We start from the raw sequence: 20000 nt of genomic DNA, 5'->3' as shown, positions 1-20000 counted from the left end.
GCCTAGATGTGCGTGTGTGTGTGTGTACGTGCGTGCGTGTGTATGTATGTGTGTGTGTGTGTACGTGTTGTGTGTGCGTGTGTGTACGTGCGTGCGTGTGTACGTGCGTGTGTGTGTGTGTACGTGTTGTGTGTGCGCGTGTGTACGTGTGTGCGCGTGTGTACGTGCGTGCGTGTGTGTGTGTACGTGTTGTGTGTGCGCGTGTGTACGTGCGTGCGTGTGTATGTGTGTGTGTGTGTGTGTGTGTGTGCGTGCGTGTAGGCTGGCCGGGGAAACACCCTGTGTGGTTATCTTTGTGACACGATTGTGTAATTGTGTTGGAAACAGACACACAGAACATCGGCACACTCATACTGACAGAGTAACCTGCTGCTGTATAAACGCTGACATCAGCCCTGACCTCACACTGACCCTCCAGCGCAGGACACTGCCTGGGCGAATCAAACAGGCAGCAAAACAAACAGAGACCAGCTTCTCCTTCTCCTTCCAGCAGTGACTCAAAGACGACCTTACAGAGGGGGGCGTCCCAAAACAGAGATACATCCGGCCTGACACTGGGCATAGAGCCCGGTCACAGAACCAACCAATCAAACACAGAACCCGGCAGAGATACAGAACCCAGACTAACACAGAACCTACCTGTCACACAAACCCAGTCAAACACAGAACCTAGCTGTGATACAGAACCCAGTAAAACACAGAACCTAGTTGTGATACAGAACCCAGTCAAACACAGAACCTACCTGTCACACAAACCCAGTCAAACAGAACCTAGCTGTGATACAGAGCCCAGTCAAACACAGAACCTAGTTTTGATACAGAACCCAGTCAAACACAGAACCTACCTGTCACACAAACCCAGTCAAACAGAACCTAGCTGTGATACAGAACCCAGTCAAACACAGAACCTAGCTGTGATACAGAACCCAGTCAAACACAGAACCTAGCTGTGATACTGAACCCAGTAAAACACAGAACCTAGTTGTGATACAGAACCCAATCAAACACAGAACCTACCTGTCACACAAACCCAGTCAAACAGAACCTAGCTGTGATACAGAACCCAGTAAAACACAGAACCTAGCTGTGAGAGCCCAAACACAGAACCTAGCTGTGAGAGCCCAAACACAGAACCTAGCAGGCATAAAGAACCCAGTCAAACACAGAACCTAGCTGAGACACAGAACTCAGAACCCAGAAAATTCAGGATCCAGCACAGAACACAGGACTCAGCTAAGTGGAGTAACAGAGAGTTCATAAGTTTGGCAAAGGAATCCCCAAAAATGATCAAGTTACAATCACCTACAGTTTTCACATGACTTTGATGCATTCTTTTCTTTTGATAACACTCAACTCTCGTACCACTAACCTTTGACCCTCAACCCTAACTGTCGCTGTCCATCTCCTGGTCTTCTCACACTACACAAACATCGCTCTAGTGTTGTCAGGCAGTACGGTACCACATTCGTACACACACACACACACACACACACACAAACACTACAAAGCTAAGGAGACCAGGCAAATCAATATTCAACATTCACATGTTAATCCTCAAAACATCACTCCCACACAGTTTTTGCTCTTACTACAGATAAGAGCACAGGTTTGGGATTTATGCACCCCTTCAAAACCTAAGAAACCCAACTGTCAGCTACGAGAGAAAAGGATAAAAGGAGAGACGGAAAAAGAGAGAGAAAAGACACAGTCACTATTGCAGCTCAGTTCCCTTTTCCTAGGAGCCCCCCCCCCCCCTTTGGTCAAAGCACTCCACAGTGCTGCTTCTGTTCCAGACAGATCATTCAGGTCAAAATACAAAAAAACAAACAGACCTAAAAAGCACACACACACACAAACACACACTCACATACACAAACTTACACACACACACACAAACTCACATACACAAACACACACTCACACACGCACACACAAACTCACATACACAAACAAACACTCACACGCACATACACAAACTCACACTCACACACGCACATACACAAACTCACACACCCGGAAAGCCCCGTTCCACCACTGACCCGAAGGACGAGAAGTACAGACACACCACAGACAAGAGAGAGCGTGAGAGAGTGAGATAGACTGAGAGAGGGGGAGAGAGAGGGACAGAGACTAAGAAGGGGGAGAGAGACACAGAGACACACACAGTGTGTGAGTGTGCGTGAGAGTGAATGAGAGACTGAGAGATAGAGAGCGATAGTGTGTGTGTGTGTGTGAGAGAGAGAGAGAGAAAGAGAGTGAGTGAGAGACAGACAGACAGAGACTCGTCTCATGAAGACAGACATGCCAAAAGGACAGATAAAACTTTCAGGGTTTTTTTTCCCCCTAAAAAAAACAGAAACAGTACCTCTCTATCTCTCTCTCGACCGCTTACCTACCATGGGGTCTGTGTTCCTCACCAGGACACAGCGTGGCCAGCTGTCTCTCACTCTCTCGCTCTCTCAGGCTGAATTCCACAACTGCCGTTTCCCAGCAGGAGTGACGCTGTGAGAGCCTTTCTGTCTGACTGGCCGTCTCACCCCCCCCCCCCCCCGACTCCGCCCCCCTCCCTCACCCTCACTGTGGTCCAGCAACCAGGGCTGGAGCGGACAACCACACCAGCTTCCTGCCTGCACGCTCCCTCCCCAGAGCAGGGGGGGGAGGGGGGGGCAGATATTTCCCCAATCTTACTTCCAGGAAGAAGAAAAAACAAAACATATATCCTGTCAGAAGCCAAGAACATCGAGCGCCAAACCAGCAGCAGTGCAGGTATACAAGACCCGCACCAAATATGAACCTGAGAAAGTTTTACTCTTTAGATTCTAGAAAAAAATTATATAATTATATTTTTTAAATATAATTTATATTCCTGCAGATCCCTGAATATTTTCAATAAAGAAAAAACTTCTTACCAAAAACATATAATTTTATGAAAGAAGAATTTTGTTACGTTGGAGGAAATAGATGTTTTTTTTTTTTTTTAAATAGTCAACAATCTGAAGGAATTTCAGTGTTGCCTGAAGGGTTGAAGTATTTTAAATGAATTATTCTACCCACGTCTGGGATGTATGCTACAGCTCTTGCGTTGCCAGGGGGTCAAGAATAATGAAAGATATGTTCCATTAAGAGACACCCTTTCTTAAAACGACATACAGGGCTCACATACTACCCAGTTATACAGCTGAGCAACACGGGTTCCGTGCCTTGCTCAAGGGTATACTACCACGATATGAAATTAATACAATCAAGGAAAATGAATGAAAACCAGGCATGTATGTTATCTCTGAAATTACGTGAAAGGACGAGAGGTTCCGAGTTCGGGCAGACGCACGCGCGGTTTCGTTTCGAGATTCACAGTGAATCGGTTCGTCCAGGCGGACGCTTCTAGCTGCGCTTCTCAAATATCATACAGGGCTCAATGAGGAAAAGTTGCTCGAACGGTATATCCCTTTATTTATAGATCAGTAATATTGCCTCCAGTGTTGTCAGAAAAACGAGAATAGAACGTTCGTTGCGACAAAGTGACACGCACCAAAGCAGAAAACCTATAAATAAGTAAACCGCATTTAGACTATTTCTAAAAAAAACATTAAAATAACGCAAGATAATTCTTTCACATATACCAGCATTGCAGAGCCGACCATTAACAAGATAAACGACAGGCAACTGTAATTACAGCGCTGCCAACTGTGACCTAAATTTAGCTTGCTCGCGGTTGCTTTTCGTCACCATCATGTTAAGTCAACATAGGCTACTTCAGGTCACTTTTTGTTTTTTTGTTGTTAACAGACAGCTCTCCGACATTTGCCAAACTCCAGTCTATGCATTTACTTTAGCATCTCTATAGCAACACCTGTGATATCGATTTAACCTGCGACAAAAGTAAGCCACACGCTGGTCATCAAAAACAATAGCAGAGATACTACACCAAGAAACCACATCCTGGGGTTTGCACAGGCATGCATCATCTTTATTATTAACACACAATCTCATGAACAAACACATGCACACGCACACACACACAGATGTTCTCGCTCATTCCCACACACGTGTGGACTACACAGTCACATGCACATACACACACCCATGCATACGGATACTGGTTTTATGTCATGTGACCCACGTTGTCACATCCCGGTAGCAGGTCATTCTCACTGCGCTGTGTCCACACCACTCTTACAGCAGGTGTAAAGACCGTACTCAAGTGGAAACACCCACAGGTAAAAGCGGGAGGGTTACACAAGGTTCGACAAGCCTTCCGGCCCACAAAAACCACCAGGTTCCATCGCACTTCACTGAAAAGGTCAGCTTTCCAACCTCCATCGGAAAGATGGTGAGTAATGTACAGTCAGCTGACCGGAAACCAATCACACCTAACGAGACGATCGATGCCACTCAACGTTTCACTCACACTGCCCACACAGGTAGCTTTGCTAGTAACATGATGCCACGCTTAAGGTTACGGTGTGACAGAAATCCAGAACTACATCAGATCTGAAGCCAAATCTAGCTGGTGTTATCTGGTGTTTTTTTTTCTTTTTCTGGGAGCAAATATGGCGAAATTTCATATTTTACCAGCTTAATTGGTACATGTACAGGACGGAGTGTAGCACAGTGGGTAAGGAACTAGACTTGTAACCGAAAGGTCGCAGGTTCGATTCCCGGGTAGGACACTTCCGTTGTACCCTTGAGCAAGGTACTTAACCGAAATTGCTTCAGTATATATCCAGCTGTATAAATGGATACAATGTAAAAATGCTATGTAAAAAAGTTGTGTAAGTCGCTCTGGATAAGAGCGTCTGCTAAATGCCTGTAATGTAATGTAATGTAATGTCAGACAATGCAAGCATTTAATAAAATGTGAAACAAATAAGTGGTAGCATTTAACTCTACTCTACAAGCACTGGGCAAGTCAATTTCACAAAAAGTGTTTTTCGATCAAAATCCTGAAAATAAACCAATCACCACAGCATGTACGGAAGCTCCTGACCTCTTTCTGCAGAAACCGTACTACAGCGCATGAGATCAAGAAGAATACGAAACACAAATACCGTCAGAACAACAGTGAATCACACACTTTCAATTCCCACATATTTTATACCACTTTTTAAAAAATGTGTAGACAATAATTCACTCGTTTTAAGTGTATCACACAATTGATAGAACACCCACCTCTAGTAGAACACGAAAATGACAAGATTTGAGATTTCCTTTAGCCGAAAGTAATCGTTCGCATCTCTAGCCTAAAATGGACGTTGTGGATCCTGTAAACATCTCCTGTAAATTAAGTTCTGCGAAAAACCACAGAAAGCGACAGCTATCAGTCTATCTGCGGGTCTGAGCGTCGGTGTCAAACTGACTCATCGCCGTTTCTGCTCAGCCTCTCTCTCGCTGCGGGGACAGGAGGCGCGCTGGGAGAGCTTCGGCAGTCATCGCACGTAAACATTTCGCAATTTTTTTTAAAAAGAGCGTAAAGTCGGCGTCTTCCGCGGCGGGACGGGCGCCGTGCTCGGCCCCGCGACCTTCAGCGACCCCAGGGCTTCACGTTCCCGCGCTCGCGGTTCGCCCCGCGAACCCTCGCAGCCCGCCGCCGCCGACACGCCAAGTACACGGGACAAGACGCGCGTTCAGAAATAACATTTTTTTAAAACAAACCCAAACAGGGTAGACCTCCCCCCCCCCGCTGGGGGGCTTACCTCAGATCCGTACGAGGACCGCATGCACGGGGGTCCCGCCCAGTTCTCCGGTGTAAACCCTGACGCTGTGTTTACCGAGCCGTACCCACAGCGGGGGGGGGGGCTTTATTTCCCCCGGGTCCCAGTCCGTCACACCCCCCACTCTGCCCCCCCCCCCGCCCCTCTCACAGGCTCTCTGACTTGGTCTCACCCCCTCTGTCTCAGCGTCTTCCCCCAGCTATGCCGCAGACTATTTTATTTTCGTTATAATGTATGTATGGCGAACATACATGAGCTTCGCCACAACGCAATAATTCTACAATAGCATAATGAAACGACTGCCCCAAAAGGGGATCACTGTACTCTGGCCCTTTCACTCTCTCACCCTTCCACTCCGTCACTACTTCTCACTCTCTGTGTCTCCACTGCTCTCTGTCTGGTTCACCACTGTCGCCTCTCTCTCTCTCTGTCTCTCTCTCTCTCTCTGGTCAGTTTGCGCAGGTCATGGCTGTGCGCTGGTTCTGTGTTGTGGTTCTGCTGGTTCTGTTTGTGCTCAAGCCTCTCCACAGAGCAAAAATAGAGTGATGAGAGGGGGAGGGAGAGAGGGAGGGAGAGAGACAGCAGCTGACTCTGCACATTCTGTGGATTAGGAGCACAGTGTCAGGAATGTGGTTGGAGGGTCTCTCTCCCAAACAGCAGCACTCCCCCCCCCTCACACACATGCACAGTCACACACTCACACCAGACCTGGGTTAAATACTTATTTGTTTTGGATTCAAATACTTTTCTGTGCTCTATTGATCTTGCCTGTTGTAATCAAGCCTGCCAATATGACCAGAAGGCGGGGTTTGCACTTTTTGAGAGTATTTCATTGGTTCCAATATACCAGACAAGATCAGTAAAGCATAGAAAAGTATTTGAATCCAAAACAAATATGTATTTGACCCAGGTGTGACTCACACACATACATACACACTCACACACATACATGCTCACACACACACAGGTACACACATACTCATACACACACACACACACACACTCTCTCTAACACACACACACGCACAAACACACGCATACAGTCATACAGTCACACACTCACACATACATGAGCATACATAGCCACATTCTCACACATACAAACACACACACTCAAACATGTACACACATACTCTCACACACACACACACACACACACACACGGTACCTGTATGAGCTCAGAGCGCAGGTTGATGGTGCACACACACACACACACGGTACCTGTATGAGCTCAGAGCGCAGGTTGATGGTGCACACACACACACGGTACCTGTATGAGCTCAGAGCACAGGTTGATGGTGCACACACACACACACACACACACACACACACACGGTACCTGTATGAGCTCAGAGCGCAGGTTGATGGTGCACACACACACGGTACCTGTATGAGCTCAGAGCGCAGGTTGATGGTGCACACACACACACACACACACACACACGGTACCTGTATGAGCTCAGAGCGCAGGTTGATGGTGCAAACACACACACACACACACACACACGGTACCTGTATGAGCTCAGAGCGCAGGTTGATGGTGCACAGCCAGTCGCACAGGCGCGGGTACGAGTCCAGGGCACGGGGTCTCTCGATCTCAGGCACCCTCCATTTGCACTGCAGCTGCTTACAGATGTACTTCACCAGCTTCACCTGCAGGGGGCGACAACACACAGCCCAGCAGGGCCAGCGACTGGTCAACAGAAAGAAAAAGGCGTCCCACTTGAAATAAATGTATTAAAATTTCCTTTGAAAAAAAAACTAAAAGAAAATGAAAAATATGGATGCTTTCAAAACATGTTCAGCAGTTGGGGAGAGTTCTCTGCCATAATTTCTGAAAACAAATCATTTAAATTTGGGTTTTCTATTGAGCTTCCGAAAACATACATCTTTTTAAAATTCCTGTTTCTTGCAAAGTTAGTTTTTTTGGCCACCTTGAGTTTCAGTCAGGAGGCCTTCTCAGAGCATTTGCGACTTGGAAAAAAGAAAGGCCAACGATAAACCTGAGAACCTAAAAGAATCACTGTTACCGTGACAACATCTGAGGGCACATCACGAGAACACTGCCTTAGCGATCCCAATCACGACAGCCAATCAGACGGCCAGGCCACAAGGCCACAGCGACAGAAAGGCCAGATTTGTTTAAAACTAACTGCCGCAGACAAGCTCACACAACACAACCTGGATAGTTTGAAATGTTTTTATCTAGTTGTTATCTAGCTCTTACAAACTTTTCAAGTATAGACTTACAAATACGGTATTAAATTGTGTTTTTTAAAAATTATTTCAAAACAGTTTGGCATGTTAATTTTAGCAATCGCTAAACTCACCAAACTTCAACACTAGGGACTGATCTTGCCTGGCAACACAAATGAATAAATAAATGAATTTTTGGATGCTTTGCGGACCTCGCTCTCCTTCTTTTGCACGATTTCCTCCCCTCAGTGTTTTTTCCCCAGTTTGGCGTCATGGCCGTGCTGACGCTGCAGGGCCCAGCGCAGCCGCTGTCAGTGCAGCACGCGCAGGCCTCTCTGCTCTCCTGTGAGGCAGGCGCTTCCCGCCACACCGCGGTCTGCGTGCCGGGGGTCTCGGGCATGAGTCAGAGCGATACGCATCGTGCGCAGCTCTGCAGACAAACGCGTGGGCGTCCGATCGAAAGGAGGGGGCCGGCGGAGGGGGGGCGAGTCCACTGGCACACGACGAGATGGCGTCATCCTGGCCAAGTGAAACCTGGTGGCACAGGAGCCAATTATGTGCCAGTCTGTGGGGCTGCTGGCCACAGCCGGCGCTGGCACTGGCACGGTCCGGGTTCAGTACCAGACCGTGGGGCCCGTCCGTGCACAAGAGCCGCGTCTTACCCGGGTGAGCCACCCGAAAACTGCTGGAGTTCGGTTTCTTGATTGCAAAGCAAACAAACCATCAGTGTTGGTGATGACAGAAACAGAAACTGAATGCTAGGTTTTATCAGTGGTAGACGAGGATAAACGCCGGGCCTGTGGTGGCAGAGACGCTGACAGAGAGAAGATCACTGCTGCGATGTTGAGAGAACGTTCCTGGCAGAACCAGAGCGGGAAAGTGTGACTTGCGCCTGCAGTGCCACCAGACAGGTGTGACTGTCAGGTGACTGAACACGACCCAGAACAAATGACCATTTACATCATGCAGTTCCTTTTAAGCTATAACAGGTGTGATTTACCACCCGCTACGCTGATCACGTGCTACGCTGCTCACCTGCTACGCTGATCACCTGCTACGCTGCTCACCTGCTACGCTGATCACCTGCTACGCTGCTCACCTGCTATGCTGATCACCTGCTACACTGCTCACCTGCTATGCTGATCACCTGCTACGCTGCTCACCTGCTATGCTGATCACCTGAAATGTTCCCTAAACTATGGCCCATTGAGAACGTATTCTCTGATGAGTCTCTGGTGATTAGAGATGTGCACCACACTGTAAGCACCCCCTGGGTTTGACTGGCTTCAGACCACCAACAGTTTCCTGCTGCTTTGTGGTCAAGATTGGGGCGGGGGGGGTTATTGGGCCTGTGCGGTTCAGCGCAAGAGCAGCCGATGGTGAAAAGCGCTCGCTCACGCACGCGCTCAGACGAACGCGCTCACGCACGCGCTCAGACGAACGCGCTCACTCACGCACGCGCTCAGACGAAGGCGCTCACGCACGCGCTCAGACGAAGGCGCTCACGCACGCGCTCAGACGAAGGCGCTCACGCACGCGCTCAGACGAAGGCGCTCACGCACGCGCTCAGATGAACGCGCTCGCTCGCGCACGCGCTCAGACGAAGGCGCTCACGCACGCGCTCAGACGAAGGCGCTCACGCACGCGCTCAGACGAACGCGCTCAGACGAAGGCGCTCACGCACGCGCTCAGACGAAGGCGCTCACGCACGCGCTCAGACGAACGCGCTCACGCACGCGCTCAGACGAAGGCGCTCACGCACGCGCTCAGACGAACGCGCTCACGCACGCGCTCAGACGAACGCGCTCATTCCACGGGGGCGCGGGTGTGGCCCCTTATTCTGCATGAGCTCTTCTGGCGAACAGCATGCAAATCCACACACAGAGGAGGGAAGTGAGAAGCCAGCACAGGACTTCCCCACATCGGCCCTGAGCAGGCCTCCGATCCGCTCAGTGGCACGCTCTCGCGTCCCCTCTCGCACCAGGGCAAACGGCAACGGCACGGCAACCAATCAGGACGCAGTAAAAACACACGCTGCCACTGCGCTCGTCTGTGGCCTGCGCGTCAGCCGCCAGACATCGCCCCGCCGCAGAGGACAAGGGACGGGCGCTAACGAAACCGGCGCTAGTTAGCGGTTAGCGAAGCCGGATTTTAAAAGTCACCGAAAGCACCGAGACGTTCCGCAGACGCTCGCCCGCACCGTCGGGACAGCACCGTCACCCCCCCGCCCCCCCTCCCACAGCAGCCCCGATGCTCGAAAGCGACCAATCACAGCACAAACAAAAAAAAAAGTGACGAGGACATCCCGGAAGCAGGAAGGCGTGAAGAGCGGGAGGTAGGAACGGGAAGAAAGCTGGAGCGATTAAGAAAACAGCCCCGCACACGCGTCCCCACACACCGTGCGAAAGGTGCGGTCGCGGGCGCTCGCACGCGCGCGGCGGAGCACGAGAAAAGGAGACCAAACAGGTTTTTATTCATGAGTTGAAATTATGGGCTGGCATCGTTTCCACAGAAACCTATGACTCAAAGCAGAACTTTTTTTTTGTTAATGCATCTTCGCCGCTCCGGTCCCTGTGGGCGTTGTTAGATGGCAGATGATCTTTATAAGACCAGTTTCCACCCGTCTGACAGGCTCCACGCTTCAAAAAACAGATCAGCAATTTCACAGTCCACTGTCGTAAGCTTGGAACGCCAATCAAGCTACACACTACAGGCAAATTAGAGAATATCTACACACATACACAAAATCTATGAATCTAATTCTGAACCGACAATCTAGCCATCGTGCATTTAATGGTGCTGACCACACATGCTTTTATTTATTTTTTGATTGGACTACACCTGAGCAGTATCCAGCCGCTTGCCCCAGCTCTACCTTGGGGAACACGCCTAAGACTATAGTGCTAAAAATAGCAGTAATCCTCTGTGGAAATACAGAACAAATATGAATAAATGAGTGCAATATTCAGCTTTTCCCCAGTCACAGTGCACAGTCAGGATCAAGGCTCGCTCTCGTTTTTTATTTTTTGTTTCTTAGCCTCCCCCCACCCCCACCCCCAACCCCCACGCCACCCAGAAACACGGCGGTCTATAAATAGCTGTTATTATGTGGAGAACAACAGCATGCCCGCGGGAGCGCGTTTGCCCCTGCCATGGCAACCAAGCGCGGCCGGAACATTAACATTCGCTGAGCTCCTGATGACAAAGCAATGTGACATCACAGTTCACCATCAGGGAAAAGGGTTAGCCCCGCCCTTTCCCATCCCCCCCCAGCACAAAGCACTAATAAAAACTGAATAACCCAGTCCACCCAGTCATATTCAGACACAATTCGGATTTCATCAGAACAGGGGACCTGGGCTCTGTGTTCATAGGGACCAGAGTAGAAACGCTGACCTAGGGTCAAACCTCAAAACTGTCCACAGCCTGACCCTATGCACGATGAACAGAAATTCAAAATGGATCCCCCCATCAGTACTCCCACTTTCAGATTCCCAGATTTAACGGTCACCCGTCTCCATGTGAAGTGTATCACAGAACACATTAAAAATAGATGGTAATTTGATTAGGGAAAGCCACACTGCCACCCAACACAGCGGGGGCTTCACACCCACACAGGGACCAACACATTTTCCACAATTCCATACTCTGTTCTTAATTGCGTAATTAGACCAGTAAATTAGAAAGTTTGAGGTATGCTTCAATTATTTTTTTTTTCTTACAAATGAAAAAAATTTAACTTGTTTGAAGCAGCGATAAACAAAATAAACAACAAGAAAAAACAGTGCTGCAGTGTGTTCTGTGGAAATGTATACTGACTAATCAACTAATTGGATCAATTAAGCAAGCAGACCTGGAACAAAAACACACGTACATCTGGGTCTCTAGAGGCCGCAACCTGACTCCGCGGGTACACCCACACCCAACAATTTATTAGGAGAAAAGCCATGGACACACACACACACACCCAACTCAGTTTATTAGTAGAGAAGCAATGAACACAAACACCCAAAACAAACCCACACCAGTACATACACGTATACATATTCGGGTCCTGTCCGAGAGAGACAGAAAGAAAAGCAAGCTATATCTAAGAGAGGTATGTCTAGAAATACATATATGTGTGAGTGTGAGTGTGAGTGTGTGTGTGTGTCTGTGTGTGTGTGCGCGTGTGACCACTCAACACAACCACTGACCCCTGGACTTTTAGGTCCAGACCATTTAGGTCATAGACCGTAGCTTTTATGCTGAAGAGGTATGAACTCAATATGAACTCAAAACGTTAGAGTGGGAACCACCCCCCCCCCCCCCAACCCCTCCTGGGCCCCTGACCCCATAGTCCACAGCCAGTGCACCCCTCCATCCCAAATCTTCTTCCAGTCACACCTACATGATATCTACAACTCTAGGACCAAGGCCAGGCTACGGTATCCCACAATGCAGCACTCTGGATCTCTCTCACCCTCTCTTTCTCTCTCAAGGCTGTGTTTACAGCGATAGGAAAAAAAAGGGGGGGGGGTGTCCATGTCCTTCTCCCATCTATGGCAAGTATGAGCATGCCCACCTCTGTGCTGCACACACAGGGACCAGAGCTGGCCTCTCTCAATGCACACACACACACACACTCTCGCACTCACAAACACACACAAACGGGGACACACACACACGCGCTCGCCCTGAGGGGTTGGGAGACAGACCAGCAATGGAATACCAGAAAGAGGAAGCTCCCTCTCAGCCTGCTGACTGCCATGAGCCCACCTTTCTAAAGACACTAAAGATGCTAAAGATGCTAATGATGCTAATGATGCTAAAGACACTAAAGATGCTAAAAATGCTAATGATGCTAAAGACACTAAAGATGCTAAAGATGCTAATGATGCTAAAGACACTAAAGATGCTAAAAATGCTAATGATGCTAAAGACACTAAAGATGCTAAAAATGCTAAAGACATTACAGACGCCAAAGATGATGAAGAAGCTAAAGGTGACCAAAGCCCCAATTCCAGCGTGTTACAGCAAAAAAAAAAAAAAAAAAACAGGAGCCGATTCATTCCCCAACAACCAACTACAAGACTGGACGGGAGAGACCGCGGCAAACTACCTCTTTACACCGGGAGTCCGAAGGACTGCTGAGCCAGCAGGGACAGGCAGACAAGTCCGGCTCTTTGGGTGAAGCAGCAACCCTGCGGATGCCAACAGCAAAGCAGCACAGCCTGGGACTGGAGGACTGCACAGGCCAACACCCTACAGCAGCACAGCCTGGGACTGGAGGACTGCACAGGCCAACACACTACAGCAGCACAGCCTGGGACTGGAGGACTGCACAGGCCAACACACTACAGCAGCACAGCCTGGGACTGGAGGACTGCACAGGCCTACACACTGGAGCAGCACAGCCTGGGACTGGAGGACTGCACAGGCCTACACACTGGAGCAGCACAGCCTGGGACTGGAGGACTGCACAAGCCTACACACTAGAGCAGCACAGCCTGGGACTGGAGGACTACACAGGCCAACACACTGGAGCAGCACAGCCTGGGACTGGAGGACTACACAGGCCAACACACTGGAGCAGCACAGCCTGGGACTGGAGGACTGCACAGGCCAACACACTACAGCAGCACAGCCTGGGACTGGAGGACTGCACAAGCCTACACACTAGAGCAGCACAGCCTGGGACTGGACGACACAGGCCTACACACTGGAGCAGCACAGCCTGGGACTGGAGGACTACACAGGCCTACACACTACAGCAGCACAGCCCGGAACTGGAGGACCGCACAGGCCTACACACTAGAGCAGCACAGCCTGGGACTGGAGGACTACACAGGCCTACACCCTACAGCAGCACAGCCTGGGACTGGAGAACTACACAGGCCTACACCCTACAGCAGCACAGCCTGGGACTGGAGGACTACACAGGCCTACACCCTACAGCAGCACAGCCTGGGACTGGAGGACTACACAGGCCTACACCCTACAGCAGCACAGCCTGGGACTGGAGGACTGCACAGGCCTACACACTGGAGCCGCACAGCCTGGGACTGGAGAACTACACAGGCCTACACACTGGAGCCGCACAGCCTGGGACTGGAGGACTACACAGGCCTACACACTGGAGCAGCACAGCCTGGGACTGGAGGACTACACAGGCCTACACACTGGAGCAGCACAGCCTGGGACTGGAGAACTACACAGGCCTACACACTGGAGCCGCACAGCCTGGGACTGGAGAACTACACAGGCCTACACACTGGAGCCGCACAGCCTGGGACTGGAGGACTACACAGGCCTACACACTGGAGCCGCACAGCCTGGGACTGGAGGACTACACAGGCCTACACACTGGAGCCGCACAGCCTGGGACTGGAGGACTACACAGGCCTACACCCTACAGCAGCACAGCCTGGGACTGGAGGACTACACAGGCCTACACACCAAAGCTGAGTGATGCTTTAGCAAACAGCAGGTTGCCAATGACAACCCTGGTCAGCCAGCATTGGTGTGGTCGGTGCCCCATCCCTTCCTCCGCTCAACCCCCCCCTTCAGAACCATACTACCTGCTTTTCAACATTCCTTCAAAGCCCCGGCCACTCCTTTCCCAGAATGCTTCTGAGTTCTCTCGCACACAGGCTCCACACTGACATCTCTCCTCATCAACAGCAGTAACAGCCTCCACAGTTCCCAGAGCCTTATGGGTAATCTGCAGTCCCTGGCCAGCCCAAGGTGTTTCAGAATGACAATGAATTGACCCCGCCCCCATCTGATCAGGACACCACACCTCAACAAACATTACATAATGCCCGCACTTTTTACTCTTTGCTACTGATGCACAGGCGACAGTGAATGACAGTGATTATGCTGCAGAGACAAAACAAGCTAATCTTTCACAAAGATCAGGTCTAATGGGTGCAGAAACACCTCAGGAACATTCACACCCCAAAGCTGCAGAGCAACGCCTGATGAACGTTCAAGATTGGGAGGCAAATTTCCGACAGCACGCCAAACTCATCGCCGCGCCAAAAAAACATTTAGTCCTGGGCCATGCAGGGTATAAAAGCAGAGTGAAACCAGTTTAAAACAGGCCCAAGCGGCCAATCCAGTACGCAGCTTACTGGCTCAGAGAGGGTAACGGAGCGGATCGGCAGAGGGGGATTCTAAAAGCCACTGGGTGGAAATGCAAAAAATGTGTTGAATGCAAATTGTGTGAGTAACAGAACAGCGGTGGAGATGCGGCGAGTGCCGCACGCTAAGTGCGCCACAGTTATTTTTGGATTGAGCGGTACTGTGAGAATTTTTAAAAAGCAAACGATGAAAAATTGAATTAATTAATTTTATTTTCAGCAGTCAGAGCAGGTTCTCTCACTCCAGTCCCTATACAAAAAGAGCGGTGGACCGCGACTTGTGCGGCAGCACCGGCGTGGAAACTTCTTTCCGCACCTTTGCTGAAGACGGCTGGAAAAACTTGTCGTTCCTATGAACGGCGAACACGAGAAGGAACGAGCTGTAGGAAGTTAAAATGAAAAGGTCAGAGAGAGAGAGCGGGAGAGAGAGAGAGAGAGAGAGGGGGAAAGAGATGAGGGGGGACAGCGAGAAGCAGCTTTCAGAGTCTTGGTGAAACCACCTGGGGATTTCCTGACACGAGCGACCGTTTCACAGGCCCATTGTCGCGTTGCTCCGCCCCCTACAAGCACACAAAATAACTCTGCGGTTTCGATTCACTGCCGAAAAGTGAGCTGACGCAGGACGCGCTCCAGAATCACCGATGCCCTCAGACACGCGGGGAACCCACAGAAGGAACACCTCAGGGACATGCTGAGGAGGTTATTTTTGTATCAAAAGTCACACATCTGTAGAGTGGACTCACAAATCTATAAATGGTTTCCAAAAGCTGCAGAATGAGATTCATAAATCTGTAAATTAAATGTGAGAATACATGCAATGACAGTTTCAAACTTGTGCAAAGAAAACTCAAACTACAAACTCTCAAATCAACCTCTTACGACCACTTGACTTTTGCACCAGATTTTGCAAACTATATTTTATAATACAAATTTTTATTTTATAAATATTGTACAATTTTATAAATATTTCATGCTTTGCTTTGTTTATAGATGCCTCAAAGACAGTTCATTCAACTGTGGATCATTGCTTATTACTACATAGGTTCCATATACTAGATCAGAGTTAGGAAAACAGTCTTTTTAAAGACTACACACGTGGAGCAAACCCCAATGTTCTTTAAGACTGAACACATCGGTAATCCTTAAGAGAAATTCAAGCGGATGGTGGACGACTATCACAGAGGACTGCAAACGTTTCACACGGCTGCCTTTTATCCATTTGGACTGTGTTTTGTACTGTGCCTCTCACTGTGTTATAACTGTGGTCGCTCGCAAATTTTGTGAACAGAAGAGAGACTCCAGTCTCAGTGAGCACTTCCGGGTAAAATAAAGGTCGGCTGGTGTTCATAGTGACTCTGCACTTCATGAATCAATTAGAGCAGTTGATTACACAGTCAACTCAACTCACCCGGTGTCTTGGGTCTCAATTGAGTGCTGATTTTAAGGTGAAAACAAAACCCAGCAGACCCTGTAGCTCTCCAGGACCAGGGTTGAAGACCACTGGTCTACTGCTTTCAGCAGCGAGGTGTCCCATATCACAGAAAGACCTCATCATACGGTCATAACGCAAGTTCTCACTCCTTTCATATGGCGATGACAGCGAAACTGAAAAACTCAAATAAGTACGAGGGAAAAGCTTTCTACACTTTGCAGTGAAAGCTGCATGGTAACATTTTTACTCTGACTTGATGTACACGATTAACGTCCAAACGGTTGCGGCTGCTCGTACTAAATCCAGAGCTGATTAATCGCCACAAGTGAGACTGTGACGCAGTAAGTTGGGTATCTAAATTAGCCATTCTAGCCATTTCCTGTAATCAGAGCATAACCTTTCAGGCCTGGTGTTTTTCAGGGGCAATTCAGATCTATACGCAGGCGGTGTGTGTCCTGTGTGATACCATCACCATCAGCGTCTGACAATTCACTGCTTCCTTCCAGAGCATGTGAGAATTACCACAAACTCTCTGAACAAACCAGATGATCAGGGACTGTCTTCTTTCTGTCTGCTGAGCTTCTGGACGGCGGAGTTTTTGGTCACAGCGATAACAAACTGTCGATGTGCAAAACACAGAGCTGAGTATCTGGTGAGGGCCGTAGAATCTGTAGAAGTGAACTATAGTCACAAAAATGGAGTCCTTCAGGAAGTGCTGTATACTGCCAAAAACACGGTGTGAGAAACATTCTCTGAGGACAGCCACAGGGCAGGGAGAGGGCCTAGAGCAGGGCTGCCCAATCCTGTTCCCGAAGATCTACCGTCCTGCAGGTCTTCATTTCAACCCTAATTTGGTAAACCAGATTCTATTAATAAGAAGCTGGAGGAGACCTCTGGCTGGTGGATGAGGTGTGGCTTTGTTGGGGTTGGAGTGGAAACTGACAGGGTGGTAGATCTCCAGGAACAGGGCTGGGACCCCTTGGCCTAGAGGACAGGCACACACCTTTCTAGAGCAGAGCCTGAATTTTGGCTACGCAGCCCTCTGAGTGGAGTCACTCTGCTAAAATGGCCAATACGCACTGCTAAATCTGTCTGTTTCACATTTACACTTCACACAGACACTATTATTCAGAGTTACTAACACCGTTTACCCAACATACAGTCCATTTAGACAACTGAATTAGGTCAAGGTTCATTTGGATAGTCAGGTGAGGCATCTGGAAATCGAACCTGTGACCTACCAGTCCAGTTCCCAAAACCATGATACTACACTGTCAACATCCAACCCCACCCGGCCACCACCCACACCACCACCGCCGCCAAGTCTGTTTCGATCTTCTTTGCTGGGAGGAAAAGGTACATTCCTAAAAATCTGGAATGACTAGAATGAGGAATCATTCAGCAGACAACCACAGAATTACACAGAGAAACTATGGCCATTACATTACATTACAGGCATTTGGCAGACGCTCTTATCCAGAGCGACGTACAACAAAGTGTATAAACATAACCAGGAAGAAGCGTGTCGAAAACCCTACAGAGAAGTACCGTTCCAAGTGCAGGGAACAACCGCATAGTTCAACATGGACCCTGATTAATACTAACACAAACGAGAACAGCAACAATGCAGTCTACGCAAAAATACAAGCAGTAGATAAGACGAGTGCATTAAATAAGTCACCAACAAAACAGCTACCTAGTTACAACCCTAAGCTTACAGTTAATTTAGAGATTATAGGGAGGTAGGGAGGGATGGGGAGAGGTGCAGCCTGAAGAGGTGAGTCTTGAAGTGGATCAGTGTCTCAGCTGTTCTGACCTCCACGGGGAGGTCATCCCACCATCGTGGGGCCAGAACAGACAGGAGACGTGTTCGGGAAGCGCAGGTGCGAAGAGGGGGAGGTGCCAGGCGTCCTGAGGTAGCGGAACGGAGGGGTCTGCCTGGCATGTAGGGTTTGAAGATCCTGTGGAGGTATGCTGGGGCTGATCCCTTGACTGCCTGGTATGCTAGGTATGGCCAGCCATCCCTGTTGTTGCACTCGTGATGTCTTACCGGGCAGACAAAGCTCAATAAAGCTTTATGTTCGGGACCATCCTTAGTGCGGTCACCATTCTTTCGAACCCATTCTCTCATAATTGCTTTGGATGTGTGCTCACCCTACATTGTTCTCAGCTTCTCCCTTCAGCTGTCACTGCAAGCACAACCAGCCAAACGCATTCAATCTAATTTAATCTGGAACACGCCAAAAAAAAACCACACGTCATATTTTGAGTAATAGAACAGTGAGGCAGCAATAGCGTTATTAGGGATTTTTTTTGTTTGTTTGAATTTTCACACTTCACAGAAATAATTTCCTCCGTCCATCTTAACCCAAGAGGAAAATGAGACCTAAAATGTCGTCCCAGTGTTGTTTCCTTTTTCTTTTTTCTTTTTACAAAAAGCAAAAGTAAAATTCCAGCTCTCCTTTACACTCGCTTCTCTCCCTTTTTACAAAACCCCCGCTGGTGTACATGGCCATGAAGTTTAAATTTGGTGTCATCTGACCATAATTCCTAGCTCTAACTGAAGTTCCAATGGTGTCCGAAGTTGGACGCTCATGTTAAAAAGCACATCACAGTGAAACATGGTGGTGGATCTTTGATGATATGGGTTTGTTTTGAACCAACTGCTCCAAGGGTCCTGAGAAGGCCAATGGAATCATGAACATCAAGCAAGGACCAGCAAATTCTGGCCATAAACCTGGTATCGGGGAAGCTCAAACTTGGCTGCAAACGGATCTTTCAGCAAGACAATGATCCCAAATATACCTGAAAATCAACCAAGAAATTCACTGTTTTGTAGTGGCCACCTCAAATCTTCAGGTGTGCTTCACCCCTCCCCCGTGCTCACGAGACAAACAGAGACTCCACTGGTACACAAGCCCATAGACCACCACAGCAGGGTCAGCCAGGGGACTCAAAAGGCTGCCTTTATCAACGACTGTCCCATCAGCGAGTACCCCGCACAGCTACGCACGGCTCTCTCTCCCATGATGCAAAGACAGGCCGTCGATCATTCCCCCTCCCACCTCCCTCCCTCATTCCCCTCTTCCTTCTCAATCTCACAACATCCCCTCGTCCTCCGCCTTCTCCCCATCTCCCGTCTTCCTCTCCTACACTCCACCTCTCCACAACCCCTTCCACAACCCCCTCTCCCCCCCAGCTTCCAAATTTGTTTTCCTCTCCCTCTCCGTTCTCTACCCTCCCTTCCCCTCTCTCAGCACGTCATCAGATTTTCTTATTCAACACTCGGATTCTGAGAAAGCGTGGGAGGGAAGAGCGCTAGATTTAGTCGCAGCGCTGTCTGAGAGCGCGTCGTGGCTCGATCCCGCCTCCCCAGGAAAGCGACGCGATGAAGCGCCTTTATCTGCGGAGCACGATTCACCCCACCCCCCCCACTCCCCCACTCCCCCCCCCACCAACCCACCCCCCACTCCGGTGCGCGATTCAGCCCGATCACCTGACTCCAGCACGCTCACGATTCCACGCGGCAGTGGGTCA

The 20000-nt window shown here is 49.3% G+C and overlaps 1 protein-coding gene across 4 annotated transcripts in view; it reads right to left on the bottom strand.

The window, feature by feature from the left end:
- Positions 1-20000, bottom strand: part of LOC118210026 (kinase suppressor of Ras 1-like) — a 46654-nt gene that overhangs the window by 16828 nt on the left and 9826 nt on the right. For all 4 annotated transcript variants that reach the window (XM_035385842.1, XM_035385844.1, XM_035385841.1 and 1 more), the window contains exon 2: positions 7224-7364. In XM_035385842.1, the coding sequence (XP_035241733.1) occupies positions 7224-7364 (141 nt within the window). The remainder of the gene's footprint in view (positions 1-7223; positions 7365-20000) is intronic.

The sequence above is a fragment of the Anguilla anguilla genome, chromosome 12, assembly GCF_013347855.1.
Source record: "Anguilla anguilla isolate fAngAng1 chromosome 12, fAngAng1.pri, whole genome shotgun sequence".
Lineage (NCBI taxonomy): Eukaryota > Metazoa > Chordata > Actinopteri > Anguilliformes > Anguillidae > Anguilla > Anguilla anguilla.
This window is presented reverse-complemented; position numbering and strand designations above follow the sequence as displayed.